The sequence below is a fragment of the Suillus paluster genome, assembly GCF_016628075.1.
Source record: "Suillus paluster strain FC165 chromosome Unknown EDB91scaffold_14, whole genome shotgun sequence".
Taxonomy (NCBI): Eukaryota; Fungi; Basidiomycota; class Agaricomycetes; order Boletales; family Suillaceae; genus Suillus; species Suillus paluster.
The window spans coordinates 57,948-80,295 of record NW_024537574.1 but is presented as its reverse complement, the minus strand read 5'-3'; the positions used below and the strand labels follow the sequence as shown (position 1 = coordinate 80,295).

Here is a 22,348-nt window from a genome sequence, read left to right as displayed (position 1 = left end):
CTGACTAATACTACGCTAAGCCCTCAGGCCTCCGGATGCCTGGTCTAGGCATAACACTTGTGAAGACATTCCGCACAACAATTCGATTTCCACGTGAGTTTGAACATATTGCTATCCCCACGCAGGTCAGGGCGGTTTTTACACCCAGCGCGCTTTGAGAGTTCCAGTCGAGCTCTTGCGCGGTGACTGCACAGTGCACAATCTAGACCATGTCATCTTTCGCGAAGTCCAAGTTGAAGGCAGCGAGAGATGCAATTGGCAAGAAAAACTACGAACAAGCGCGTGAAGCTGCCGCACAGGTCCTTGACTACGAGCCTGATAACTATACTGCGTGCGTTCTCAAATCAAAGGAATATATTTCAAATCTCATATCGATTTTTCTGCGGCCAGCCATGTATTTCTTGGTCTTGCCCTCTTAGAACTCGGTCAGCACGAGAAGAGCGAGCAAGTAAACCTAAATATCGTTGTGGGACGCATATAAGCTGACTTTTGATCAGCTTTATCGAAAGGCCATAGCGCTCAAGGACGACCAAGTACTCGCATGGCAGGTACAGTATTTCGTTGGCCCCAGCAAAGCAATTATAATCCAGAGCAATGAATAGGGTGTTGCGAAGCTTTACGAACAAACTCACAGGTGGAACGATTTGGCAGATACTCTGGAACACATAATGCAGATATTCGCGAAAACGTAATTGCGTTTTTCCTTTTATCGATGAAGCTGAGATTCGAGCATCGCACAGCGACGACGCAACGAAATGTGCTGAGACCCTTCAAAAATTTATGGACGTTCGCCGGCAACATGGGACACGCCGAGAGGTATGAATTTGCCTATTTTGAGGACGTCCTGCTCAACGTCTTCAGGTCATTCAAGCACTATTCTTTTACCTGCCAGACTCTTCCTTGTATCCGGTTATTTCATCGCTTCCTCCACCCGATCCTACGAATCCTACCTCGACTTCAATTTTCCCTACTCAATCGGCAATTCACAACTCACTCGTTGTATACGAGGAGCTTATCTCGCTGACAGAACGAGAAGAAGAAATGTTCATCAAATCTGAGTTTGACAAGCGACGCACCCGCCTTGGAGCTCCTAAGCCTGAGCAACTCAAGAAAGATATCGGTATTGAGGTTTGGCGCTCATCAAAGGTAAAGTTCCCTTGCGAATACCGCTGGTGCTAAGTTTCATTTTCGCCTTGCAGCTTCCAACGTTGTACAATGATATTCTCAATCATCCCAATACCTCGGACGAACTACGGCGTGCCACAGAATCGAAACTCGTTCGATATAAACAGCAATTATTCTTCGCACTCCCACCCACTGACCCAGAGAAACGTCAAATTGGCACGCAGCTGGATGAGATGGTTCACGGGATTGTGACAATTGGCATACCGGATGAGTTTGCTTGGTGCATGTGGCTTGAAGGAAGAGACTGTGATACAGTTGGTACGTGGCACCACATCAAATCGACTATTATTACTGAATTAGCTGCTCTAGAGGGTCTTGGTCTTACGTATCTCAAGCAGTTCATAGAGCTCTTCCCGACAAGTCCATTAACGCTGATGTTGAAAGGATACTTCGCATACAACAGGACTGCCCATGCTGACGAAGAAGCAATGGAAGAACCGACCTTGACGGTGGATGGCGACCCCTATGACATTATTCTTGCAAGTTCATAAATGATCCCCCAGAAGATATCACTCACATCACTCTTCAGGACGCTTTTGCAGCTCTCCCGGACTCATTACTGGCGAATATAATAACAGCTCGAGTCCATTTACAGGAACTCGAATATACAGATGCCATTAAAGTCGCTGAAAGCGGACTGGAGTTGGTACGCAGGTATGAGTCAAACACCGCCCGTGAACTCCGAGAGTAGGTGGAAATTGTTACAGCCTTGAAAGTGCAGTGACAAATTATCGTTAATTTAGAGTACGCAAGGCCTTTCACATTATCCTGGCCACGTCCTTCGTCCATCTATTTCCTCCGAAGCACCACCCTCGCGCTCTTTATTCTTAAACGATGTCCTGAAACAAGATCCCACCAATGTGGACGGATTGATGGGGAGGGGGTACGTTTTCCAGCACGCTGAGAAATGGGAGGAGGCAGAGATGTTGTTTCGCGCAAGCGGCGAAGCAGCTCCCTGGTGATATGGACAAAGGTCTACAAGCAAAAGGAGGAAAGTGCGTGGTGCCTCAGTCGGATGCAGGTTGATGCCGGCGCGGATGCTTTGAAAGAGGTCTTTGAGACATTGAAGGATATCGAGGATCGTGACGTCGATAAAGCTCGATGCCTGTGGCGGATTGGGAAGTGCTACTGGGATCTCAGAGGTATAACAACCCATGTTCTTTGGTCTCATGTCACTGACCTTACCACAGGAGAGTCCCGCGAGGAAGCTTTCAAATACTTCATTACATCGCTCAAACACAATCGCGAGTATGCACCGGCATACACTTCGCTAGGTGTATATTACTCAGAACACGCGTCGCCGCCCGACCCGACCCGAGCATCGAAGTGTTTCCAGAAAGCATTCGAACTTGATGCCCGTGAAGCAGAGGCTGCAAGGCGCCTTGCGGAAGGCTTCGCTGACGAGCGCTGAATGGGATCTGGTCGAGGTGGTGGCTCGGCGTACCATAGACGGTGAAGGCGGGATGGGTGCAGGGCATGGAAGAAGGAGATGGCTGCAGCTTCCGCAAAGTATCTTCCGACAAACGCGTGGGCATGGAAGGCTCTTGGTGTCGTGGAGCTGGTCAGGGAACATGCTCTAACACTTATTTTCAACCTGACTGTATTGATCACAGACGAGGAAGGAACTATCCAGAATCCATCAGAGCTTTTCAAGTGGCAGCTCCGAGCGGACGTCGACGATCAACTCTCGTGGTTGAGACTCGGTGAGGCCTACAGTAAAGCCGGTCGCCACGTTGCTGCCCTTAGGGCCCTTGGTCGAGCACACGAACTTCAGCCGGATGATTGGATGTGTACATACTTTATCGGAGAAGTCCAACGACAAGCGGGAAGGCTTACAGAAGCTCTTGCATCTTTCCAGTCTATACTAGATATCCGTCCCACTGAAGCCGGTGTTCTTTTATCCGTTGCACAGACCCACCTCGACTTGGCCCGGCATGAGCGGTTTATCGGCTTCGTTGCTCGAGCTGAACAGTCCTTTGTCTCCTGCATTAACGTCATGTTAGCTGCCATTCAAGAAAGCCCGGGATATCGTGGAGTCGCCTGGAAAATCGCTGCTGACGCCCTGTTCGACTTGTCGGCAATCACTGTCTTCGTGGATGAAAGCAATGTCCGTGCAGCCGTGACTGTGGTCCGCGAGCTTATACAGGACCAAAGCAGTGCGCGGCTGGCTGGCTTATTCAAGTTCACCTCTCTCTCTCCAGATGACCCCATCACCGGGCTCAATGCACTTGAGGCTGCTGTTGCTGCATACGATTATCGCATAACAGTGGGTTCTCCTGATGCAGCCGCTCTCCCAAGCTCGCTGTACGACCTTGCTGTCGCCCTGCATGCGTGGATTTTGAAACAGCCCCCTGATACCACACAGCGAGCTTCGGAGGCAGCGAATTCATTCTTGATTCAAGCCTTGCAGAAGGAGCCTGGAAATGCCAGGTTCTGGATCGCTTTGGGAGATATCCACTTTACACACAAGCCAAAGCTCTCGCAGCATGCGTATATCAAGGCGCTCGAATTTGACAACAAGGTTGGTAGGGCATATATATGTCACGTTCTCGACTCAATCTCTCTAGAACGTGGTGGCGTGGACTAAGATTGGTCTCCTATACTTATACCATAACGACATGGAGTTGGCCACCCAAGCATTTATGAAGGCGCAAACTCTTGATCCGGATCATACCTTGGCTTGGATTGGTCAAGCATTGATTGCCACAGCAAATGGCCACGAAGCAGAAGCTCGTACATTGCTCGAGCATGCAGTGAGCATGACAGCAGACGTGGTAAATAAGCATTTGCGTTCCAAATCGTACGATGCAACTGATATGTATTTCAAGCCTGTGGCAGACCTACACTTTGCCTCACGTGTTCTCGCCGCTGTAAATGCTTCGAATACAGCCCGCGCTACCCACTATAGATCGCCTATTGCCCGCCTTCTTCGTGCTCGGACGCTATTTCCAGCGCTGCCCGGCTGATGCCTGCGGCTTCCATCTCTTCGGCCTGATTTGCGAACACCTTGGAAAGCTTGATCAAGGTGTGGAATACATCAACCGTGCGATTACTCTCCTGGAAGCAGCATATGAGGAGAAAGAGGATCCCATAGTTGAACGACAGTTCATCATCGCACACACCAACCTCGCGCGGCTTCGTCTTGGGTTGGGGGACTATGAAGCGTCTTTGGCATCTTTCGAGAATGCTCTAGGTCTGCTTCCCGAAGATGCAGAGAGAGAAACACAGATTCTACGCGTGCAAGCTCAATACGGGTCTGGAATGGCGTCTTTCAAGATGGGCAATCTTCAAGCCGCTATGACGGCATTCCAGGCTGCTTTGGAAAGCGCCGCCGACGATCGCGTTCTTCGAGGACAGGTTACGGTTCTGCTGGCTCAGACAATGTGGGCGATTGGAACGGCCGAGTTTCACGAGTCTGCGAAAGGCTTGTTACTTGATTGGTCAGAATACAATGTTGATGATTGCCAGTCAACTAATCTATCTGTTTAGCATCACCTCCGATCCAGAAAATTTGATGGCGATCAATAGTCTAGCTGGAATGGGGATACTCACTGAAGATGATGGGCTAGTTGATGCCGCACTTTCTGAAATTCTGTCACTCCCTATCGAGCAGAGACACGAGCTCGATCCTCGAAGAGACGTGACGTATCTCCTCGTGCAACATTACCTTGGACTGGTACGAATTCAATTCTTGAGTTATTGAATGTACGATCTGAGATCTTTTCTAGGGTGACTCTGCTAGAGCGACTAAAATCGCCGAAAAAGCCCTCCATGTAGAGCCTTCGAATCTGCAGCTGAGGCGTGAGGTCGCATCTTTGTTACTTAGGCAGGGAGATAGAGACGCCGCATGGGCCATCCTAGGATCAGCAGCAGCGAATCAAAACATCGCAGAAGAAAAAATAACCCTTGCATTATCAGCCCTCGCGCAACCAGTGCAATCTCAAAGGAGTGCACAAAAAGCGATAATGCTGGATCCCGGTCAATTGCGAAATTGGCAGACTTTGGCATATGTACGAGCACAAGAAGCGCCGTGATATCAGGTAGGATAATGTACACATATCTAGGGAGAAGTTCAATACCCGGTCATCCAGTAATGTGTCTGTTGTACGAGTTTCTGTAGAATGTCAACCGCTACGACAATATCCAGGAAGCTGGGCAATCGTAGTACATCCATCACCGTTTTCCTTGAGCAGCGACCTCTGTAGCACCACTAATGAGTATTGAAGAGATTAATTACATGGAAGCTCCGTACCTCGTCGCGTCGCGTCCTCCAGCAGCTGAGTATCGACGTGTTCTGCAGGAAGCTGCACATACCTCACGACGGAACCGCGAATAAAGCAGTTTTTCACCGCCATCTAGAAGCAAAGATAAATGTGGAGATCGGATAAAAGAGCGTACATTAAGCACCATGTGTGGGTGTCTCGTCTCGTCTAGCACGTTGATCGAGTCCAGACGGATGTTCAGGAATCTGGACGAAGAACGGGGTGCATTAAGTATTAGTGATGCGGGAACGTACGCTGAGATGGGAGCTGCGATACTGACTGGTCTACAGACTTCAAGACTCCTGTAATCGAGAGGTCATTCTTCAGCTCGACGGTTACTCGTTGATCTGTTAGTGTCTTGAAGACGGAGAAGATAAGCTTTGGATGTCCAGAGTATCGTTAGTTGGGGAGAATTCGCAGTAAGACGGCATGAAAGCTGACCATGGCTAGAAGAACGACGTAAATTTTGGTACAGTCGTGAATATGATTGTGGCTGATTCAGTAACTTCAGTTGCTAGGGTAGTGGCTGTGCCAAACAACAAGGACTTTGGCAAGGATGGCCGCTGATATTGTAGAGAAAACTAGTGATACAATATTGTAATAACGTCTATTCAAAGTCCCCCATATCAAAGTTGTACATAAAATGCTAGCGGTGACTGGGATCAGTATTCGCCAGAGATGGTAGAAATCTGTCTTCACCTTGTATAAGCTCATGACCTTCACTACCCAGGCCTCTAGGTGATAGATCTTTTTGTTGCCAAGGCGCATCCGAACCTCCTGTGAACATATCAGAAACCAGAAATGTTCAATCCGACATCCACGCACGTAAAATGCAGCCCAATGCATGACATCTGCTTTCAGAGCCTCGTCCACTCTCTCCACCACCCGCTCTGCAACAGTCTGGAAACCGTTAGGGACCTTATCAGTATCCCGTACGGGACGTCTCACCTTTAAGACGATGGTTGGGGGAATGCAGTGGCTAAGAAGCTCATATAGCTTGGCACGGACTTCCAAAACGCGTGCTGGTGACTGCTCTTGAACGATAAGATCAGCGACCTTGTGACAGTACGTCTCCCAATCTGGTTTGGCTATTGACAGTGGACCTGAGAGATCTGGCCTGCAATATGATATATCGCGGTGATAGTGATACAACTATATGTTGAACTTACGATTGCATCTTCAAGGCTTCGAAGACAAGTAAAGCTTTCCGCATGTTGCCACTGGAGTCTTCGGCGATTTGTTGTGATGCCTCTTCAGGTAAGTCGAACTTCAATTTCTTCGCTACGTGTTCCAAGACATGTTGCATCTGGAAGGCGTTCAACATTCAATCTGAAAAGAGTCGCTTGATGTTTACTGACCTCTTCCGGGTTCGGTGCAGCGACTCGCATCAGTAGACAACGACTCTTTATGGGTGCTATTAGTCTGCTTGTGCTGTTGGCACAGAGTATTATTCGCATGTTTGACATGTATTTCTCCATTGTTCGACGCAAGGCTGCTTGGGCATCACGAGAAAGGGAGTCCGCCTCGTTAATCACGACCACTAACAAAGGGGTCAGCAAAAATCTGGCTATCACATAAATGTTGCATGGTACCTTTGAATCTATGCTTCGCGTTCAAGTCCACCTGCTGTGTTTGCGCAATTTCCTTTAACAAATCTTGAATGACCACTCTGTCATAATTTCCAGCCTCGCTTCAAAGTGCTTTAGAACATCAGAAGACTCTAAATTGTCAAATAGCTAACCTAGGAGTGATCTCAATGTGAAAATTGCTTTGAACGATGTTGATTTCTAGCTTGCGTTTCGAAGGTGAAATGAACACTCGTTGATCGATCTTGAGCTGTCGGTTCGTATTCATGAGCATCATCCAAAAGCGAACCACGAGAGTTCTCTCACCTTCTCCACACCACTTCCAAACAGCTGCCTTAAAGTGCAGCTGATCCGCGTCTTCTTTCCAGCTCCAGAAGGCCCATAAAAGAGCATGTGTGGGAAGTCGGCGGACGCAGCCTGTATGGATTGTACCACAATGGGTGCATGTCACTAGAGCATCCAAGATTGACGTACAAGAGATTTCAATCGAGTGGACAAGTCCTGGTGGTAATGAAGGTCGTCCAAAGTCTTTGGTCTGAACTGCGAGAACGTGAGCAGGTGACCCGACTAGCAACAAGTAAGCCTCTCACTTTGTCTACCCAGAGAGACATCGTCGGAAAGAGTTTAAGGTCAAATTTAAAGCCTAGGTACGTCGCGTCGCTGAGTGTGTGCACGCGAGTAAACCAAGAATGAAATTGCCAAATTGGATAATTCATCGCGTGACGTCACGCGTTGATCGTCACGTATCTGCTCCTGGAATGTTTTTGAAGGTATCGAAACTTCGCCACGGCAGACTCGCCGAGTGACAAACAGCTGCTCTGTCATACCTTAACAACCATCTCAATAATTTCTCCATCAATGTCGATGATTCAACTTTAAAGTAGCTTAGAATATGTGTGCAATGATATGTGGTGAGATAGAATATTTGTTGAGGCTGAATTGTGAAGCTTATCGCTCGGGCTACTATTCCGTTTTGACATGACGTTACCGGCGCCTGACCGCGGCAACTTGAACACAGTGCACCATAGAGCTTATTGTATCATGCCCCCTCATCATGATACAAAAGAGGATGCAAAGGCTCGCCTCGACCGTCACTACTATCACTCCTGGGAATCTGTAACTGGCATGTAATATGCAAAATGTTCAAAACACCTCAATGCGCTACTTGAATCACCTCGAGAAAATTCATGTGTATGTAGACTACTTAGAGATGATGTACTGTCCAAGTAGAATAAAATTTTCTTGAGTGTTGCAGCTGCGAGAGACAGAATAGTGGTGATTCGCAACCTTGTATAATCATAAATGATCCAGATCCCATAGATCCTAGAGAGATATTCAAAAAGTTACACCCGGAGCATATCAAACACCTCGTCAGGGTGTCAGAACACAATTTCGATAGAGGCCATTCTCTTGTTTTAAGATGCTATAGACAGGGGATTGACGACATGTATGAAAGCGTGACAGCAGATAGGAGAGTGTGTAAGAAATTCAATCTCCTCCAAGTGAAAGTTGACGGTGCCGCTACTGTGCCGATGTGTGACACGACGTGACCATGTTTTGCAGAATACCAGTCAGACCCTGAATTTTCTCGGCCTTCATCCGACACTCCACCACAAAATCCTTAAAATCAGCAAAAATCAGATTCATATAGAGCAGCTACGAATCTATAATGGTGCAAATCCGTAGAAGAAAATATGATGTGGTTGAGGAGTTACAAAAGATTTATTGAAAATGTTGCAGAACCCCAGGAGTGATAGTACATAGCACCATATGATAATTCCTACTAGTACTATATTGGTGCATGGATATACACGTGACAACGCGACGCGGCTCAGCGGAGTATACTGTATTGGACAGGAATTCAAACCACTATATAGTTGTTTTCTCTCGGTTTTTTCTCTTTCCTCAGTTCGTTGTCTACGACTGAGGGTATGTCTCTTTGTTCTGTCGTATGCTACCTAGACGCTGACATAACTACAATAGTTTGACGATTGTCTAGTCCTTTTATACCACCCAGCGGTCCAACCACCAGAACCAAGTATGTACTATTTGCACTGTCTACTATGTACCCAATTAAACGGTGCCGCGGTGCTCCTGGCGCTCCCCGAACTTGAACGGTCCTACGTCTCGACTCTCGGACGATCCGCAAATATTCAATTTTGCGTCGAACTTGATCTTTGCAGGGAAGGCACTTCTCCAGAACCTGACAACTTTCCAACGCAGCGAGTCGACACCTGTCGAGTCATCTGTCATTTTATTATAAAACGACCTGGGAACTCGGTACTCATCAACAAGGCTCGTGATCATTTTCCGCTTCTGGTATATGTTTCCGAGTCTTTTCTAATATGCAAGAACCAATCATGTGGGATGAGACAGTTACATATTAATATAAAGGCTGGTCATAAGACGGTCACATATCGGTTAGGTGTTGGGCCTTCATCTGGGGCTCATCCCGAGTCTTTGGTATCTTACTCGGCGCCCTCTAGTGTCCTTGAGAGCCCCACATGCATGGTCTTGCCACTTTTGTTGCCCTGGGTAAGACTGGCGAGCCTACGCTGCAGATAGTATGGGAAGCCTTCTTATCGACGTTCCCGAAAGAAGGTGTGGAGGTTCTCAACATTTTTCAGTCACGTTCTATTGTTGTATGTACCACAGATCGCTAATTGCACCTCGAGTATTTGTTCAACGCGACACTCACAGATCATATCATATAGCTGCCGATTCAAATAACAATGAACATTTTTATGAAGGTTTCCGTCATCATTGAGTATTCTACTTATCTGCATATTTCATGGTGGAAAGCACTCAAAGCCGCGGCATGCCACGTCATCTCTCGATATCGGACCCGACGAATGCGTCACGTGGCTACCGATATACAATTATTATTGTCGTGGAACGTAAGCGGTCCGCCCAGCGGCAGCCTTTGACTTATAACAGGCATGAGCATCAAGTGCAACGCGAGCGCCATTGCGATCCTTCGAACTTCCCGTGCCATGGGCGGGTGCAAAGTCTGCATCCGACGACTATCGATGATTCACTTTGAGAGAGAACGTGCCTCTCGATTGCTATCGTATCTACCGTTCGTTGTATCACTGAATCATCGATACCCTGATTCTTGAACCACTTCAGTCACGTTTCATCGGGAGCTGATGGATATCGAGTATTGACTGTATTGGTTTATGCCATACGGTTGATTCGAGTGGGCACTCGAATACTTACTTGTACATATGGCACACCTTCATGCAGTGTTCATACCCCATGACATCATCAAGTATTTAGCTGTTACTGCCAGCAGGCGCGGTTCCGACGTACTTTCAGCACACAAGTGACAAAACACGTTCATGAATATCATCCATCGATCTAATCCAGATGTCTTATTGAAACAGTATAAATACTTTATAAATAACCTGCTCATAAGCCAATCATAAGTCAATGAGAGAATAAGAGGGAGTACATGAATGAAACGCGGATAAGTAAATATTAACAATGATAAAAAACGAGTAAGGAAGATGGCCAAGGACAAATAGCAATAGACAAGGGATGCGTGTCGTTGTTAATAAATCAAAACATCTCATATATACAGAAACCGCGAAGAAAGTGGAACGCTACCCAGAAACGTTGTTTGCGGTTTTATCACCTCCATCCGAACTGGCGTCTTTGCTGCTGAGGCCCCCACTGGGGGCAGCAGACTCAGCATCCTGAGGCGACCTGGATGGCGAAGCGTCGGTGTCCACAGCATCGTCACCGACATCCTTGCCATTAGTTACAACAATCGAGGCTGATACTGACGTGACAGTTGCCTCGCTTGCAGTAGAGTCCCTACGAGCTGGAAGACCACGTGACTTGGCAGTCCGGCGTTCGGGCCGCTTTTCTTCCGGACCGTCATGATCAGCAGGGGAAGGAGCAGAATTGTCGACAGAGTATGGAGGGGAAGGCTCTCCACCTGTAGGAGTGCGGGTCGTGGAATTTGCAGCGGAGTTCCTGGGGTTGCGGGAGCGCTTGGCAGGATAGGTCGCGTCACCGTCATCAACCTCCCTGCGCTTTCTTTTGCTTCCGCTACCAGCAGGGCGCCTCCTGCGGGAACTGGGTTTATCCTTGATTTCAGGCTCAGGGACAGGAGCGACATCAATGAGGGGAGCGGGGGAAGGAGCTGGCTCATTTGCGTCGCGTACTTTGGGCGCGGGGCGACGCGTGCGATTTGAGGATCGGCGCGTGGGATCATCCATGATTACGGCCGGCGCGGGGAGCCCGAACGCAGTTGGATCCAAATCGGGGAGAGACAGGGCAAGACGACCGAGAGGATGATAAAGGGGCAGTGAGGGACCCATCATCCATCTCTTATATCTCTTGGACTGACTGGACTGGTGGATCGTCCACTGCGGAAGAGATTGAAGGGGAAGCGATTGAGGGGAGGGAGAATGACTTGATGAAGATGCATGAGAGCCAGCTGGTGGCACTTCTAGGTGGAGGGCGGATGTGCTGGCAGTGGGAGAGCGATACGTGGTTTGTGGTTTCCAGCGTATTGAAGTCATGGATGGCGAATGTCAATTGATGACAAGATGGTATGCAACACAGATAGCTGGCAAGTGACCTGAGCCCTCAGAATATGCGGAAAACAATGCGAGTAAAGCAAACTCACGAAAGTAAAACACTGTTATGGTCGCATGCCACTACGAGCGTATCTTCAGTGTTCTGGTGATGTGCGTGAGCGCCAAATTATACAACGATCCCGGGGAACGAGAAATATCGTGTAGATATGGTTGGTAAGTTATGATAATGGAGACGATCGCGAGCCTAGTAAGATGTGACACGCGGAAATGACTCGCTAGACGCTGGAAGATGCGTTACCAGCTTGAGTTACTTGGAAAGTTATCACAGTGAGCACGGGTCCGAAGGAGTCCGACCAAGGTCTGTCGATGCTGTCACACTAAAGCTGACCGGATGCAATAATCAAAGCTTATTTGCCGTGTTACGTAATTACCGGACCGGACAAGACCCGGTCACTCATCTCCTCTTTAACTTCAGTATGTATTCAAATCTCACCTTGCCTGTACTTCATTGGGAGTACTAGTGGGCTCTTCAAAAACACGCACAGATAATCGGAGCACCACACGACAGCCGCACGGACGCGACTTTGTCACTTCTGCAGGACATGGTCACGGTCGTTTCGAACAACACATGGACAATGCGAGCGCACTTCTAGACACCAGACACCTCTCAAGATGGAACTGCTACGCAGCGGATAAAATTCATAAATTACGGTTTACCGCGAAATAAAATGGTGATGAAGTTAACACGCATGTTTCTGTCCGTGATATACTTATGTACTACAAGAAAAGTTAGGTGGCAGATATCAAGTACCGCACTACGGCGTCCAGTATCTATCGGTTCAAGTCACAACAAAATACAAAGATGATTGTAAAACGTCCTAGTCACGGTGGAATCCTCCAACAAACCGAGCTAATTTTCTACAGTAAAATCGCGAGGAACCTTCATTGATCTTTGATAGCAGTGCCCCACGTCTTGTGAGGGGTCTGCGAACAATGGTCCAGGATAAGTCTGCAAACGTCTTCGTAGGACCGTACGCGACGTTGACGTATATCCTGAGAATCTGCGTGTTCGCCTGGCAGAGTTGTGACACAAGCGTATCCAGAGAAATGCATCCCGTATTTCGCAAGCTGGTCCTTGTTCTGATTCCACCACTCTGCCATGTCCGGACGCAAGTCTTCCAGGCACGTCGCCACGATAACAGTGGGAACTTTGCTGTCGCCGATGACCGATGCGAATGTTTGGTAATTAGTTCGCATAGCCTTTGTGGCTTGCGTTCCGCGCACGCAATACACGAGGAGATGGACACCGTCTCCTTGGTTGAGGCCACGGAGGAATACAGTCAAATTCCTTGCAGCCACGGGCGCAGGCATCGCGCCCTCTGAGCCCTCGTTTAACCCTGACGACATGGTCATCAAGCCGCTCTGACCCATACCTCTGGATGAAAGAATGCCTACCTGCCGTATCCCACAGCCTGAAGCATTGCCCCTTGATTGTCACTTCGTATGGAGCAGTGTTAAGGGTGCATGAAATGGCGTCAGGAGACGTTTTCGCTATGTCGCGGCCCATAATGAGGTTTATGAGCGAGCTTTTTCCAACTCCACTCTCCCCCCAGAGCACCACATTACGTGGTCGACTTTGATTTTCCTACAGGGGACATCAACCATCTGTTAACCGAGCTTACAGATTACGAACCCGTCGTTGCTCCGCATTCCTCACACCTACTGGGGCTGACGTGTAGCCGTGATTCTCAACCATCGGTTTCGGTGGGTTTTCGCCTCTGATCTGCTGCGCCACTTGCTGAGCCATTTCCTTGGTCATTCCGCATCGTTTTGTGAGTACCCCAATGACATCCGTCTTCTTGGGACGTCCAGTAACAAAGTCTACGAGCTTGCTAATAAAAGAAGCAAACCATGCTTGTCCTCCGGTCCACCCTAGCATCGATGCAGTATGATGAGCCTGAACGACTTCACGGATTATTCCCCGCGATTCTTCGTACTTGTCTTTATGCCTCCCATCGAGAAGGCTCGCCGCAGTTATGCATGCGTGTCCGACGGACTTGATGTTATACTTCTCCAAATGAGCTATATTCCTCGTGTACCAGTCTTCCATATTTTCCTCTCTCTCGAGGTTCGTGACGACCAGTGCGAGCGGGACCTTTTCCTCGCAGAGAAACTCGAAGAACAACCTATAGTTGCTCTGCATGTTTGTCGTGACTCTATTTCCGCGTACACAGAAGAGCAAGAGGTTGATACCTCCACGCTTTTTCAAGGCGTTAATGAGGTCATATGCGTTTGCAATTGCAGAGAGGTACTCTCCGGTTGGTAGGCGGGACTCCTCGAGGCCAACAGTGTCAAACACCTGGTGTCGAGCTCCGTTTTCGAAGATTACTGAGTACTCCGTCCAATTCAGAGTGCAACGGTGAGCGTCGGGCGATATGTGAGCGATCTGTTTACCGGCTAGGAGGTTTACTACAGAGCTTTTGCCCGCTCCTACCTCTCCAAAGACCACGATGTTCACCATACTAGGGAGCATTCCTGTGGTCAGTGATATTCAACCCTTGGATACAGCGCTACCCATACCTGTATGCGCTGCGCGATGGGCGAGCTGTCTTACAATTGCCCCCATAACGAGCCTATTTGTGAGGAGTATATTTCATGGTAAAATCGGTAACGAATCCATCTTTGGACGATGCTTGGGGATCTGAGATTGTGGCGAACTGCAGGGTCTAGACGGACATGCACAAGCCCTACCTGTCACGATCAAAGTCCGAAAAGCAGGTTAGCTACCATTTTATGTGCCACGTTTTGATGCTGAAGTGTCAGGTGTCTATCTAATGCTCTAGCCCTAGTTGTGGAACAGGGTTGCAGCATGTTGGTCCTGACTAACCGCGAGAGCCAATTACTTAAAGATCCAGGGGCTATACATCGCTCCGATAGTCCCCCTGGTTCACGGGCGGATTAGGCTTACGCAGAATTTACGTTTTCCACAGGATCAGTCCAAGCATAATGCTGAATTTACCTCTGCGTTGGAGGGTAGAAAAATTTACTCGCACGGAACATGTTGCGCCACCCGCAACGATCACTTGAGCTGACGAGGCTAGTGCACTATGGATTTTTGCAACGACGGGCGGTCGAGACACCGAATAAAAGGTAAGCCATGGAAGAAAATATCTTTCAATGAATACGGCCAGCTACTTCGAGAGCAAATCACGGTAGAGTTAGTAAAGTGAGGGTAGATTTCGCAGGCTTGGGCAGATTCTGACTTATCTCAAACTTCAACACATCTGCTAGCTCATCGCGCACCTTCTCGATCCATGTCGCTTTGCTTTGCGCTTCGCCTGAATTGTGCAATCTCAACGCCGTCCGCGCTTCTCTGATCAGCAAGAAGGGCAGTATTGTAGACTCCTCTACGAAGGAAGTGTAAATATTAATGGGCTGAGTTGACGGCGAAAAGCAGGTTTGTTAGCTACCTACATGCGTCCCCGTGATTATGTAAGCTACACTAGAGCCGTCGAGATCATATTTCTAACAGGAAGTATATGTATGCCTATGTATGAATCGCAATGACGTGCTACAAGGCCGTGAGGATTAGACACCCACATTAATCTTGCCCCGGGACGAATCTCTGCCCGAAACGCAGGAGAACGGGTGTAGGACACCCGCAAAATCAGATCAGTCACCATCTGCGTCAATTCTGCGAGTGGGAGTAATACATAAGGGCGTTGTGGAGTTGCCCGTTGTGCGTACTTCGAATGCCAGGTAGAGCGTGAAATAAGATGAGCCGAGGATCGTAGTCTTCCGTACTATTAAAGTGTACCGTGTCCTGGTGATACGGAAGATAATCAATCCGCTCTCCAAGTATGTGAAGATTGGGCGCAGCACCCAGTAGTAGCAGCGGAAATGAGCTAGGTGTCACGTGGGCTGGTGGATATTATCAGAGCTCGTGTGACTCGCTGAGCGTTGAGAAAAGTAGTATTTCTGAAGATTGCACTCAGCCGCGGTAGCCAACTCGATTGAAGGAGCAAGCCTGCGATACTGCAGCCGCGAATACAAGCACGGTGGGCTCTTCACGTCAAAAGGCAGCTGTCGACAGTTATTGGATGATTTATTTTCCCTGAAGAAGTTCGTGACCAAAATCTTGATGATATTGATCAGTGCGCTGGCAGATTTCGCTACTTACCTCAGGCTGTGACATACTTACCTCTTTGTTCCCTTCGTGATTGCAATCCGTGATATTGACCTTGTCCCTGCCTGTTCCGGCGGTGTCCCGTCGTACGTATCACCCGGAGTGAACCGGAGCATTTCAGTGTAGGGTCTTTGAAGGGTCTTGAAAGCCAAGTACTCCAAGGAGGTTAGATGATTGATGCTGAACAAGTTCCAAGCGGGAAATAATATTTATCACTCAGAAATCGGACTAAACGTGGCACAAAACAGGCACAAAATCGACGGGATTTGAGTGACAGGGCCCATCGGGAGATTATGGGATGTACCGGCATTGCCTTGTCGTTGGTATAAAAACGTCCAAAAACTCGAGTTCCACAAACTATCTCAATCGCCATCTTCTTACTCGTGGTCATCTTTGCGATTCACACCGTAGAGTAAGTGCTCCTCAGTTTATTGCCGTCATCAATGCCAGCCGCATGAGTCATCGTGTGCGGGGTAGTCTTCCTTACCCGAAAAGGCGGTTCGCCGCCAGCGGATCACTGATTTATTGTCCTTTACCACACCTGCCGTGCTTGGACTTTCGTTGACTGACCAATATCAACAGACTTCATATTCGTCCACCATGGTTCATCCGCACCAGACACCCTATGTGACACCCCACATCTTGCACAGAAATTACGCTCAAGCTTTTGACAATGAATCTCTTAGCAAACGTTGGTGCACCAACTTCTATACCTCCTATCTACTAAACGTTTCAACCAGTCATCGGCCGTGACCTCGAGTATTTCTCGCAGGCAGGGTTTGACATGGACAGGATCCAGCTCAAACGCAACGCACCTGTAGCCCAGCTTTACGAAGATGCCATCCGCAACGAAGGCGCGATCATTTCTTCTTCCGGCGCACTCATCAACTTCTCTGGTAAGAAGACCGGTAGAAGTCCGAAAGACAAGCGAATCGTATACGAGGAGACCAGCAAGGATGACATATGGTGGGGTTCCGTGAATATCAAAATGGATGAGCGTGAGTTTACTCCGTATTGCACACCGGTCTCTTGTCTAAGCAGTTATTTTTAGACACGTTCGAGATCAATCGCGAGCGTGCCATCGACTACTTGAACACGCGCGACAACGTCTACGTCTTCGATGGATTTGCTGGTGTGAGTACTGTGTTCCAACTGCATGGGCTTGCATGACTTACTGTTTTTAGTGGGATCCCAAATACCGTATCAAGGTCCGGGTCATCTGTGCCCGTGCATATCATGCTCTGTTCATGGTATGTAACCATAATCACGTGTATCCCCTATACTGACAACCGGGAAGAACAACATGTTGATCCGTCCGACCGAAGAAGAGCTCGCAAGTTTTGGCGAGCCCGACTTCATCATCTACAATGCTGGCCAATTCCCTGCGAACCGCTTCACTAAGGGCATGTCCTCCACTACCTCAGTGGAGATTAACTTCAAGCGCATGGAAATGGTTATCCTTGGCACTGAGTACGCCGGCGAGATGAAGAAGGGAGTCTTTTCCGTCATGCACTATCTTCAGCCCGTAAAGTTCGGCCAGCTCTCCCTCCACTCATCCGCCAATGTCGGAATGGAGAAGGGTGATGTTACCCTGTTCTTCGGTCTCTCTGGAACTGGAAAGACAACTCTTTCCGCTGACCCGAACCGCCTTCTCATCGGTGACGACGAACACGTGTGGTCAGACACTGGAGTGTTCAACATCGAGGGAGGATGTTATGCCAAGTGCATCAACCTGTCGCGCGAGAAGGAGCCGGAGATATTCAACGCTATTCGTTTCGGCTCCATTCTGGAGAACGTCGTATACAACCCTTCATCGCGCATGCCGGATTATGACGATGTTGGCATCACAGAAAACACGCGCTGCGCATACCCGATCGAATACATTCCAAACGCCAAGATCCCATGCATGGTGGACAGACAACCGAGCAACATTATCATGTTGACATGCGATGCGTTTGGTGTCCTTCCCCCTGTAAGCAAGCTTACCCCAGAGCAAGCAAGCTACCACTTCCTTGCTGGCTACACTTCGTGAGTGTATTCTTGTTTCCTCGGCGCCACTCGCTAAGTCACCCTTGAAGGAAAACTCCTGGCACGGAGGATGGCGTCCTCGAGCCTATCCCGACATTCTCAACCTGCTACAGCGCGCCTTTCATCGTGTTACACGTGGGTTTTATCTCCTCCTATGAAGCCCTGCTCTAATCCTTGCTGGATTAGCCTGGACGCTACGCCGAAATGCTGGCTGATCGCATGTCCAAACATAACGTATCCTGTTGGTTGATCAACACAGGTTGGACAGGTGGCAAGTTCGGCACGGGCAAGCGCTGCCCACTTAAGTACACCCGCCGTATCGTCGATGCCGTACACTCCGGGGAGCTTCTCGACAGCGAGTACGAGAGTTTCGGCGTCTTCGGGCTCCAGATTCCCTACCGGGGTAGAGGGTGTTCCACGCGAAGTGCTTAACCCGCGTCTGGCCTGGGCAGACAAAGAGGCTTTTGAACGTGAGGTTCGCAAGCTCGCGGGCATGTTCCAGAAGGCGTTTAGGTTGTACGAGGGCGACGTGCAAGAAAGCGTGAGGTTGGCAGGTCCACGGGTGGATTAGAGCCGTCTTTCCCTCCTTATTTATCGTTTACTGTTATAAGGCGGCTGTAGAGTGGAGATACATTGCTATCTGAACCGAATCCAAATTGTACTCTATTGTACTTTGTCATGTGTACCTGATGTCCAAGGAAGTTGGCTTCGAACGTTCGCCGCCTGCAATTATGTATGAGGTTTAGCAGAATTAAAAGTTCGATAACCACGAAATCAGCTGTCTGGACTGCAGTGCGGGCACATCACTCTGAATATCTGGACACGAGTGGTTTATTATTAAGGCGTACCGTGAGATGGCTGATGACAACCGATGCATATTATATTCATGGCTATGGACAAACATAATCCTCGACTACCATGGGTAGAGCTGTGCTAGTTGCCTCCACCTCCGAGATTCCCCCACACACGATTGAGAAGGTCTCGGACCACTGACCCGCGAGGTTCTCCGGGGAGAGACAACTCCCAAATCAACTTTTGGAGTGCTTCTTGAGCACTCTCAGAATGTTCCGACGTCTCTCGAGGTAAGTATGTCAATCTGAAGGTAATGGACGACGGTACCAATGGGTCCGCGCCAGTGTCATACGACCTCTCCCACCACGACTTCGCATCTTCATCACTGTCACAGCCACAGACCACCAAAACCAAGCCAACCTTGGATTTCGCGTAGACTTTCCGAAACCTCTGCACTTCCTTCCTCTGTATATCGGCGGCCTCATCCTTGTCCGCGTAAAAAATCAATAGGCAAGGTTCGAAACCAACGCCCCCTTTGGATCGTTTCGTGGGCGGATAGGGTGCAGTTACGCGCTGAAACATGTAGTAATGCCCGCGAATGACTACCGTGGATCTGACCCATGCGCCACTCATGAACGCCCGCTATGCTGCAAATATTCATGGGCGCTGGGACAGCGGAGTCGCAGACGATAACGTTTCGTGGGTGGTCCCTTTCGTGGTCATCGCATGCCCATTCGACGTCGTGGACACCTTTCTCATTGGGCAGACGACACTGCTCAATAAGGTTGCAGACGGTATGATATGACTGTTTGCGACGCTGCTTCAGCCTATCCCCGTCACCTTCGTTGATAGTCACCGTGGTGACACATGCGTGGCCAGCAAAGGTCATCCCGAGGTTTGATATGGATTGCTGGTTATTCCTCCACCATTCTTCCATGTCTGGTTCTTGGTTTTCCAAACGTGTAACGACAAGGACGATAGGGAACTCTGTCCTTAAGTTTTGAGTGCTAATGACCTGTAGTTGCGGCGGAGTGCCCTGCTCTCTCTCGTGCCTTGCATGCAGTATATGAGAAGATGAATGCCGCCTTGCTCCATGAGAGTTCGAAGGAGCTTCTTCAAAACTCTTTGAGCTTCCTTGTGGGGGACTGTTCCCTCAGGGCCCTCGTCAAGACCTGCAGTCTGCTTCAGTAACGCCCACCAAGAGCGGCTAACCGCACTGACCGGCCGTATCAAAAAGGTTCACCTTTAATATCTTGTTCTGAACCACAATGTCACGCTCGTACACGTTGGTTTCAGTTGTACATCCCGTGGCGTCGGAGGATGTCTGCGCTTTTTGCGTCCCAGAGATTAAATTGACCAAGGAGCTTTTGCCAGCTCCTGCTTCTCCGAAAATGACGACGTTGCATGTTTCAGTGCGACGTGAAGTTTCGTCGAATCGAATATGGTTGGAACCAGGGACAGTCTGATCTGGGGTGTGAAACTGACTTCAAGTCAACTTTACGCTGAAGAAAATCCAAATACCGCTTACAGTAACTTGCTGTCTCTCAGCAGATAACACCATTGCAAAATGACTCAACTCGAGACAAGAGACAGCGAGAGGCACGCCTTGACTTGCGTATTAGGTTTTTTTAAGTCTCGCCTTCATGTATTTCCCAGTTCGTTAGAACGTCGGTGCATCCAGGTGCCAGATTTGAAGATCGATCACGACGCATGGATTCAACATGTTCCATGCATGTGAGAAAGGTATCGAGCAAAAAATAATTCCCGAGTACAAAGCCGAATACATGAGCAACGGGGTTGCGGATCCATTGGGTTCGTGCATGCGAGCTGGAGCTGGCACAGCTGCAGTGGTGGGAGTTGAACGTTAACACTCAGTACTTAGTACTTACTAGTGTTCATATCATAACCAATGAAGCTGCCGAGATTATGGGCACAATTATCTAACTCGCCCTCTGCCCAGTCACAAACTACCCGAATTCATGCAGGCAGAACTCCGAGTCAACGTATATTCCCCAGTATACCCCCACTGTTTTCAGATGCCATCTGGCATATGTTAATCGATGTAGTGGTTCGACCCTATATCATAAAGTTGGCCGCGGACCGCCTCCGCATGGAATCTGTGATACTCGTTCTCTAACTCTTTGTATCTCTGAATGTGTGCATTTGGTTTTCATATTCGAGAAAACTCTTCCGATGGGTAGTGCTGATATCGACTTAATCCTCGAAATGAGCCATGACATACGAAGTTGAACATCATTGAACACGAGTTTGCCTCGAGTTCATTTATAGGATTACGCCGGAGAACTTTCTGGCGGATACCGATTTTTCCATGCGACCGATGCGGACGAACTTTGAGGGACGAATGGAAGAAACGTGGTCAGTACATATAAGAACCAGTGTGGCTTCAAACGATACATTGTCATAGCCTATCTAGAACATCCTTGCTAGATTGCTGCAAGGTAACAGGCGGCCTTCAGATAGGTTCGATTTTGCTAACATGGATAAGTAGGAACAAGCATAAATTTCTTTGGTAGACGGGGCAGGCAAAAGCTCACTCACTCACCTCATGGCGGAAACGGAGGTAGCAGCCACGTCATCCCCTCAACACCATACGCTGCGGAAAGACGACTTGGATGCCAAGGCTTTTAGTGTGTCCGATACCACTAGACCCGAGGAACCAGTGCATCTAGACCCTCATAAAAGGTACGTAGTCCCCAGATGCTCCGTACTTTTAATAAATGAGGACAGGCCTCATAAAGTTATCTTACTCTTTGGGGAGACGGGGGTAGGCAAAAGCTCACTCGTCAACCTCATGGCGGGAACGGCAGTAGCACCCACATCTCCTGACGTGGGCCGCTGTACGATGCACTCGCAAGATTATACTATTGAATTCGATGGCGAGTCTTATAAGGTGTTCGATACCGTTGGACTTGAGGAACCGCAGCTGGGAATAAAACAGTACCTCGACTCTGTCGAGAATGCCTCCAAGCTCATCCAGAATTTGGATAAACACGGTGGCATTGATTTGCTTCTGCTCTGCATCCGCGCAGGCAGACTCACTGCTACGGTTAAGAGTAATTACAGGCTCTTTCACGAGTTCCTCTGCGAGAAGAAGGTTCCTATTGTTCTCGCGATCACGAACCTTGAACGAGAGCAAACGATGGAGGACTGGTGGAAGAGAAACCATAAAACCTTCCGTCAAACCGATATCTACGTCGCTGGTCATGCGTGCCTCACTGCCGCTGATAAACAGACACTCAAACACCCACACCTTTATGACGAATCGCGCGTCACGATCCGCAATCTTGTTAAGGAGCATACTGCTGACGGTCAGAAGCAAGCATGGATAGGAGGGGACAACCTGTTCGTGTCGTTGATGCGTAGGCTGAAGGAGTTGCTTGCAGGGAAGGCGCATATGAAGAAGAAGGATCTTGTCTCTCGTCTCATGAAGCGTTGCGAGATGACACAAGAAATTGCAGCAAGCTTGGCTGATATGATCAGGAAGGACGTGGCACCAGTGACCACTTGACTTCCCCTTGATGATCGACTGGGACAACTTATCCTCATCCGCTTGTAAACTTTGTCCTCAGAGCTGATATGTTACATGTACATGTGATACCCTCCCGCAGATATCTGTATCTCAGTAGTAATACTGTAATACTGTCGCAAGCAATACTGGCCCAGGGTGAGGCCGTACTACTACTTAATATTGAAGCCCAAAGAGCAACTTCCGCACATACCATGGAGCCCTGCCCTGAT

At 48.8% G+C, this 22,348-nt stretch overlaps 9 protein-coding genes across 9 annotated transcripts; 4 read left to right on the top strand and 5 right to left on the bottom strand.

Annotated features, from left to right (window-relative positions):
* Positions 1 to 209: 209 nt before the first annotated feature.
* Positions 210 to 5,219, top strand: EDB91DRAFT_1236316 (superkiller protein 3; the record flags this gene model as incomplete). Its single annotated transcript, XM_041321436.1, is given in 19 exon segments — positions 210 to 331; positions 391 to 448; positions 498 to 548; positions 603 to 688; positions 741 to 816; positions 862 to 1,146; positions 1,200 to 1,634; positions 1,670 to 1,859; positions 1,990 to 2,072; positions 2,107 to 2,187; positions 2,207 to 2,267; positions 2,376 to 2,543; positions 2,563 to 2,652; positions 2,685 to 2,785; positions 2,846 to 3,706; positions 3,753 to 3,959; positions 4,075 to 4,625; positions 4,675 to 4,861; positions 4,914 to 5,219. 19 exon segments carry the CDS (start codon positions 210 to 212, stop codon positions 5,217 to 5,219), a joined length of 3,999 nt encoding a protein of 1,332 aa, XP_041179318.1.
* A 112-nt stretch (positions 5,220 to 5,331) lies between these two features.
* On the bottom strand, positions 5,332 to 5,984 carry EDB91DRAFT_146076 (U6 snRNA-associated Sm-like protein LSm2). Its single transcript, XM_041326230.1, has 5 exons — positions 5,889 to 5,984; positions 5,728 to 5,825; positions 5,593 to 5,653; positions 5,438 to 5,540; positions 5,332 to 5,384 (listed from the first exon to the last, which is right to left on the bottom strand). The coding sequence occupies exons 1-5, from the start codon at positions 5,889 to 5,891 to the stop codon at positions 5,359 to 5,361; spliced, it is 291 nt and encodes a 96-aa protein (XP_041179317.1). The 5' UTR covers positions 5,892 to 5,984; the 3' UTR covers positions 5,332 to 5,358.
* On the bottom strand, positions 5,955 to 7,707 carry EDB91DRAFT_1120499 (P-loop containing nucleoside triphosphate hydrolase protein). Its single transcript, XM_041318194.1, has 11 exons — positions 7,624 to 7,707; positions 7,508 to 7,573; positions 7,340 to 7,450; positions 7,189 to 7,283; positions 7,040 to 7,137; positions 6,806 to 6,987; positions 6,617 to 6,753; positions 6,396 to 6,564; positions 6,273 to 6,347; positions 6,147 to 6,224; positions 5,955 to 6,093 (listed from the first exon to the last, which is right to left on the bottom strand). Exons 1-11 carry the CDS (start codon positions 7,642 to 7,644, stop codon positions 6,055 to 6,057), a joined length of 1,071 nt encoding a protein of 356 aa, XP_041179316.1. The 5' UTR covers positions 7,645 to 7,707; the 3' UTR covers positions 5,955 to 6,054.
* A 1,196-nt stretch (positions 7,708 to 8,903) lies between these two features.
* EDB91DRAFT_1120498 (uncharacterized protein) lies at positions 8,904 to 9,953 on the top strand. The gene has a single exon (XM_041318193.1). It carries the CDS (start codon positions 9,074 to 9,076, stop codon positions 9,596 to 9,598), a length of 525 nt encoding a protein of 174 aa, XP_041179315.1. The 5' UTR covers positions 8,904 to 9,073; the 3' UTR covers positions 9,599 to 9,953.
* A 438-nt stretch (positions 9,954 to 10,391) lies between these two features.
* Positions 10,392 to 11,952, bottom strand: EDB91DRAFT_1220301 (uncharacterized protein). The gene is made up of 2 exons (XM_041320889.1): positions 11,673 to 11,952; positions 10,392 to 11,624 (listed from the first exon to the last, which is right to left on the bottom strand). Exon 2 carries the CDS (start codon positions 11,563 to 11,565, stop codon positions 10,639 to 10,641), a length of 927 nt encoding a protein of 308 aa, XP_041179314.1. The 5' UTR covers positions 11,566 to 11,624; positions 11,673 to 11,952; the 3' UTR covers positions 10,392 to 10,638.
* Positions 11,953 to 12,086: 134 nt separating this feature from the next.
* On the bottom strand, positions 12,087 to 14,481 carry EDB91DRAFT_1220299 (P-loop containing nucleoside triphosphate hydrolase protein). The gene is made up of 4 exons (XM_041320888.1): positions 14,164 to 14,481; positions 13,277 to 14,105; positions 13,039 to 13,228; positions 12,087 to 12,980 (listed from the first exon to the last, which is right to left on the bottom strand). The coding sequence occupies exons 2-4, from the start codon at positions 14,102 to 14,104 to the stop codon at positions 12,526 to 12,528; spliced, it is 1,473 nt and encodes a 490-aa protein (XP_041179313.1). The 5' UTR covers position 14,105; positions 14,164 to 14,481; the 3' UTR covers positions 12,087 to 12,525.
* Positions 14,482 to 16,011: 1,530 nt separating this feature from the next.
* Positions 16,012 to 18,571, top strand: EDB91DRAFT_1120483 (ATP-utilizing phosphoenolpyruvate carboxykinase). The gene is made up of 8 exons (XM_041318192.1): positions 16,012 to 16,460; positions 16,510 to 16,767; positions 16,821 to 16,903; positions 16,954 to 17,019; positions 17,067 to 17,797; positions 17,848 to 17,932; positions 17,984 to 18,156; positions 18,188 to 18,571. The coding sequence occupies exons 1-8, from the start codon at positions 16,370 to 16,372 to the stop codon at positions 18,366 to 18,368; spliced, it is 1,668 nt and encodes a 555-aa protein (XP_041179312.1). The 5' UTR covers positions 16,012 to 16,369; the 3' UTR covers positions 18,369 to 18,571.
* An 82-nt stretch (positions 18,572 to 18,653) lies between these two features.
* EDB91DRAFT_1335301 (uncharacterized protein) lies at positions 18,654 to 20,485 on the bottom strand. Its single transcript, XM_041325485.1, has 5 exons — positions 20,118 to 20,485; positions 19,811 to 20,069; positions 19,605 to 19,761; positions 19,284 to 19,581; positions 18,654 to 19,231 (listed from the first exon to the last, which is right to left on the bottom strand). The coding sequence occupies exons 1-5, from the start codon at positions 20,148 to 20,150 to the stop codon at positions 18,731 to 18,733; spliced, it is 1,248 nt and encodes a 415-aa protein (XP_041179311.1). The 5' UTR covers positions 20,151 to 20,485; the 3' UTR covers positions 18,654 to 18,730.
* Positions 20,486 to 21,155: 670 nt separating this feature from the next.
* Positions 21,156 to 22,118, top strand: EDB91DRAFT_1080287 (P-loop containing nucleoside triphosphate hydrolase protein; the record flags this gene model as incomplete). The annotated part of the gene is made up of 2 exons (XM_041315206.1): positions 21,156 to 21,292; positions 21,338 to 22,118. The coding sequence occupies 2 exons, from the start codon at positions 21,156 to 21,158 to the stop codon at positions 22,116 to 22,118; spliced, it is 918 nt and encodes a 305-aa protein (XP_041179310.1).
* Between the last annotated feature and the right edge of the window lie 230 nt (positions 22,119 to 22,348).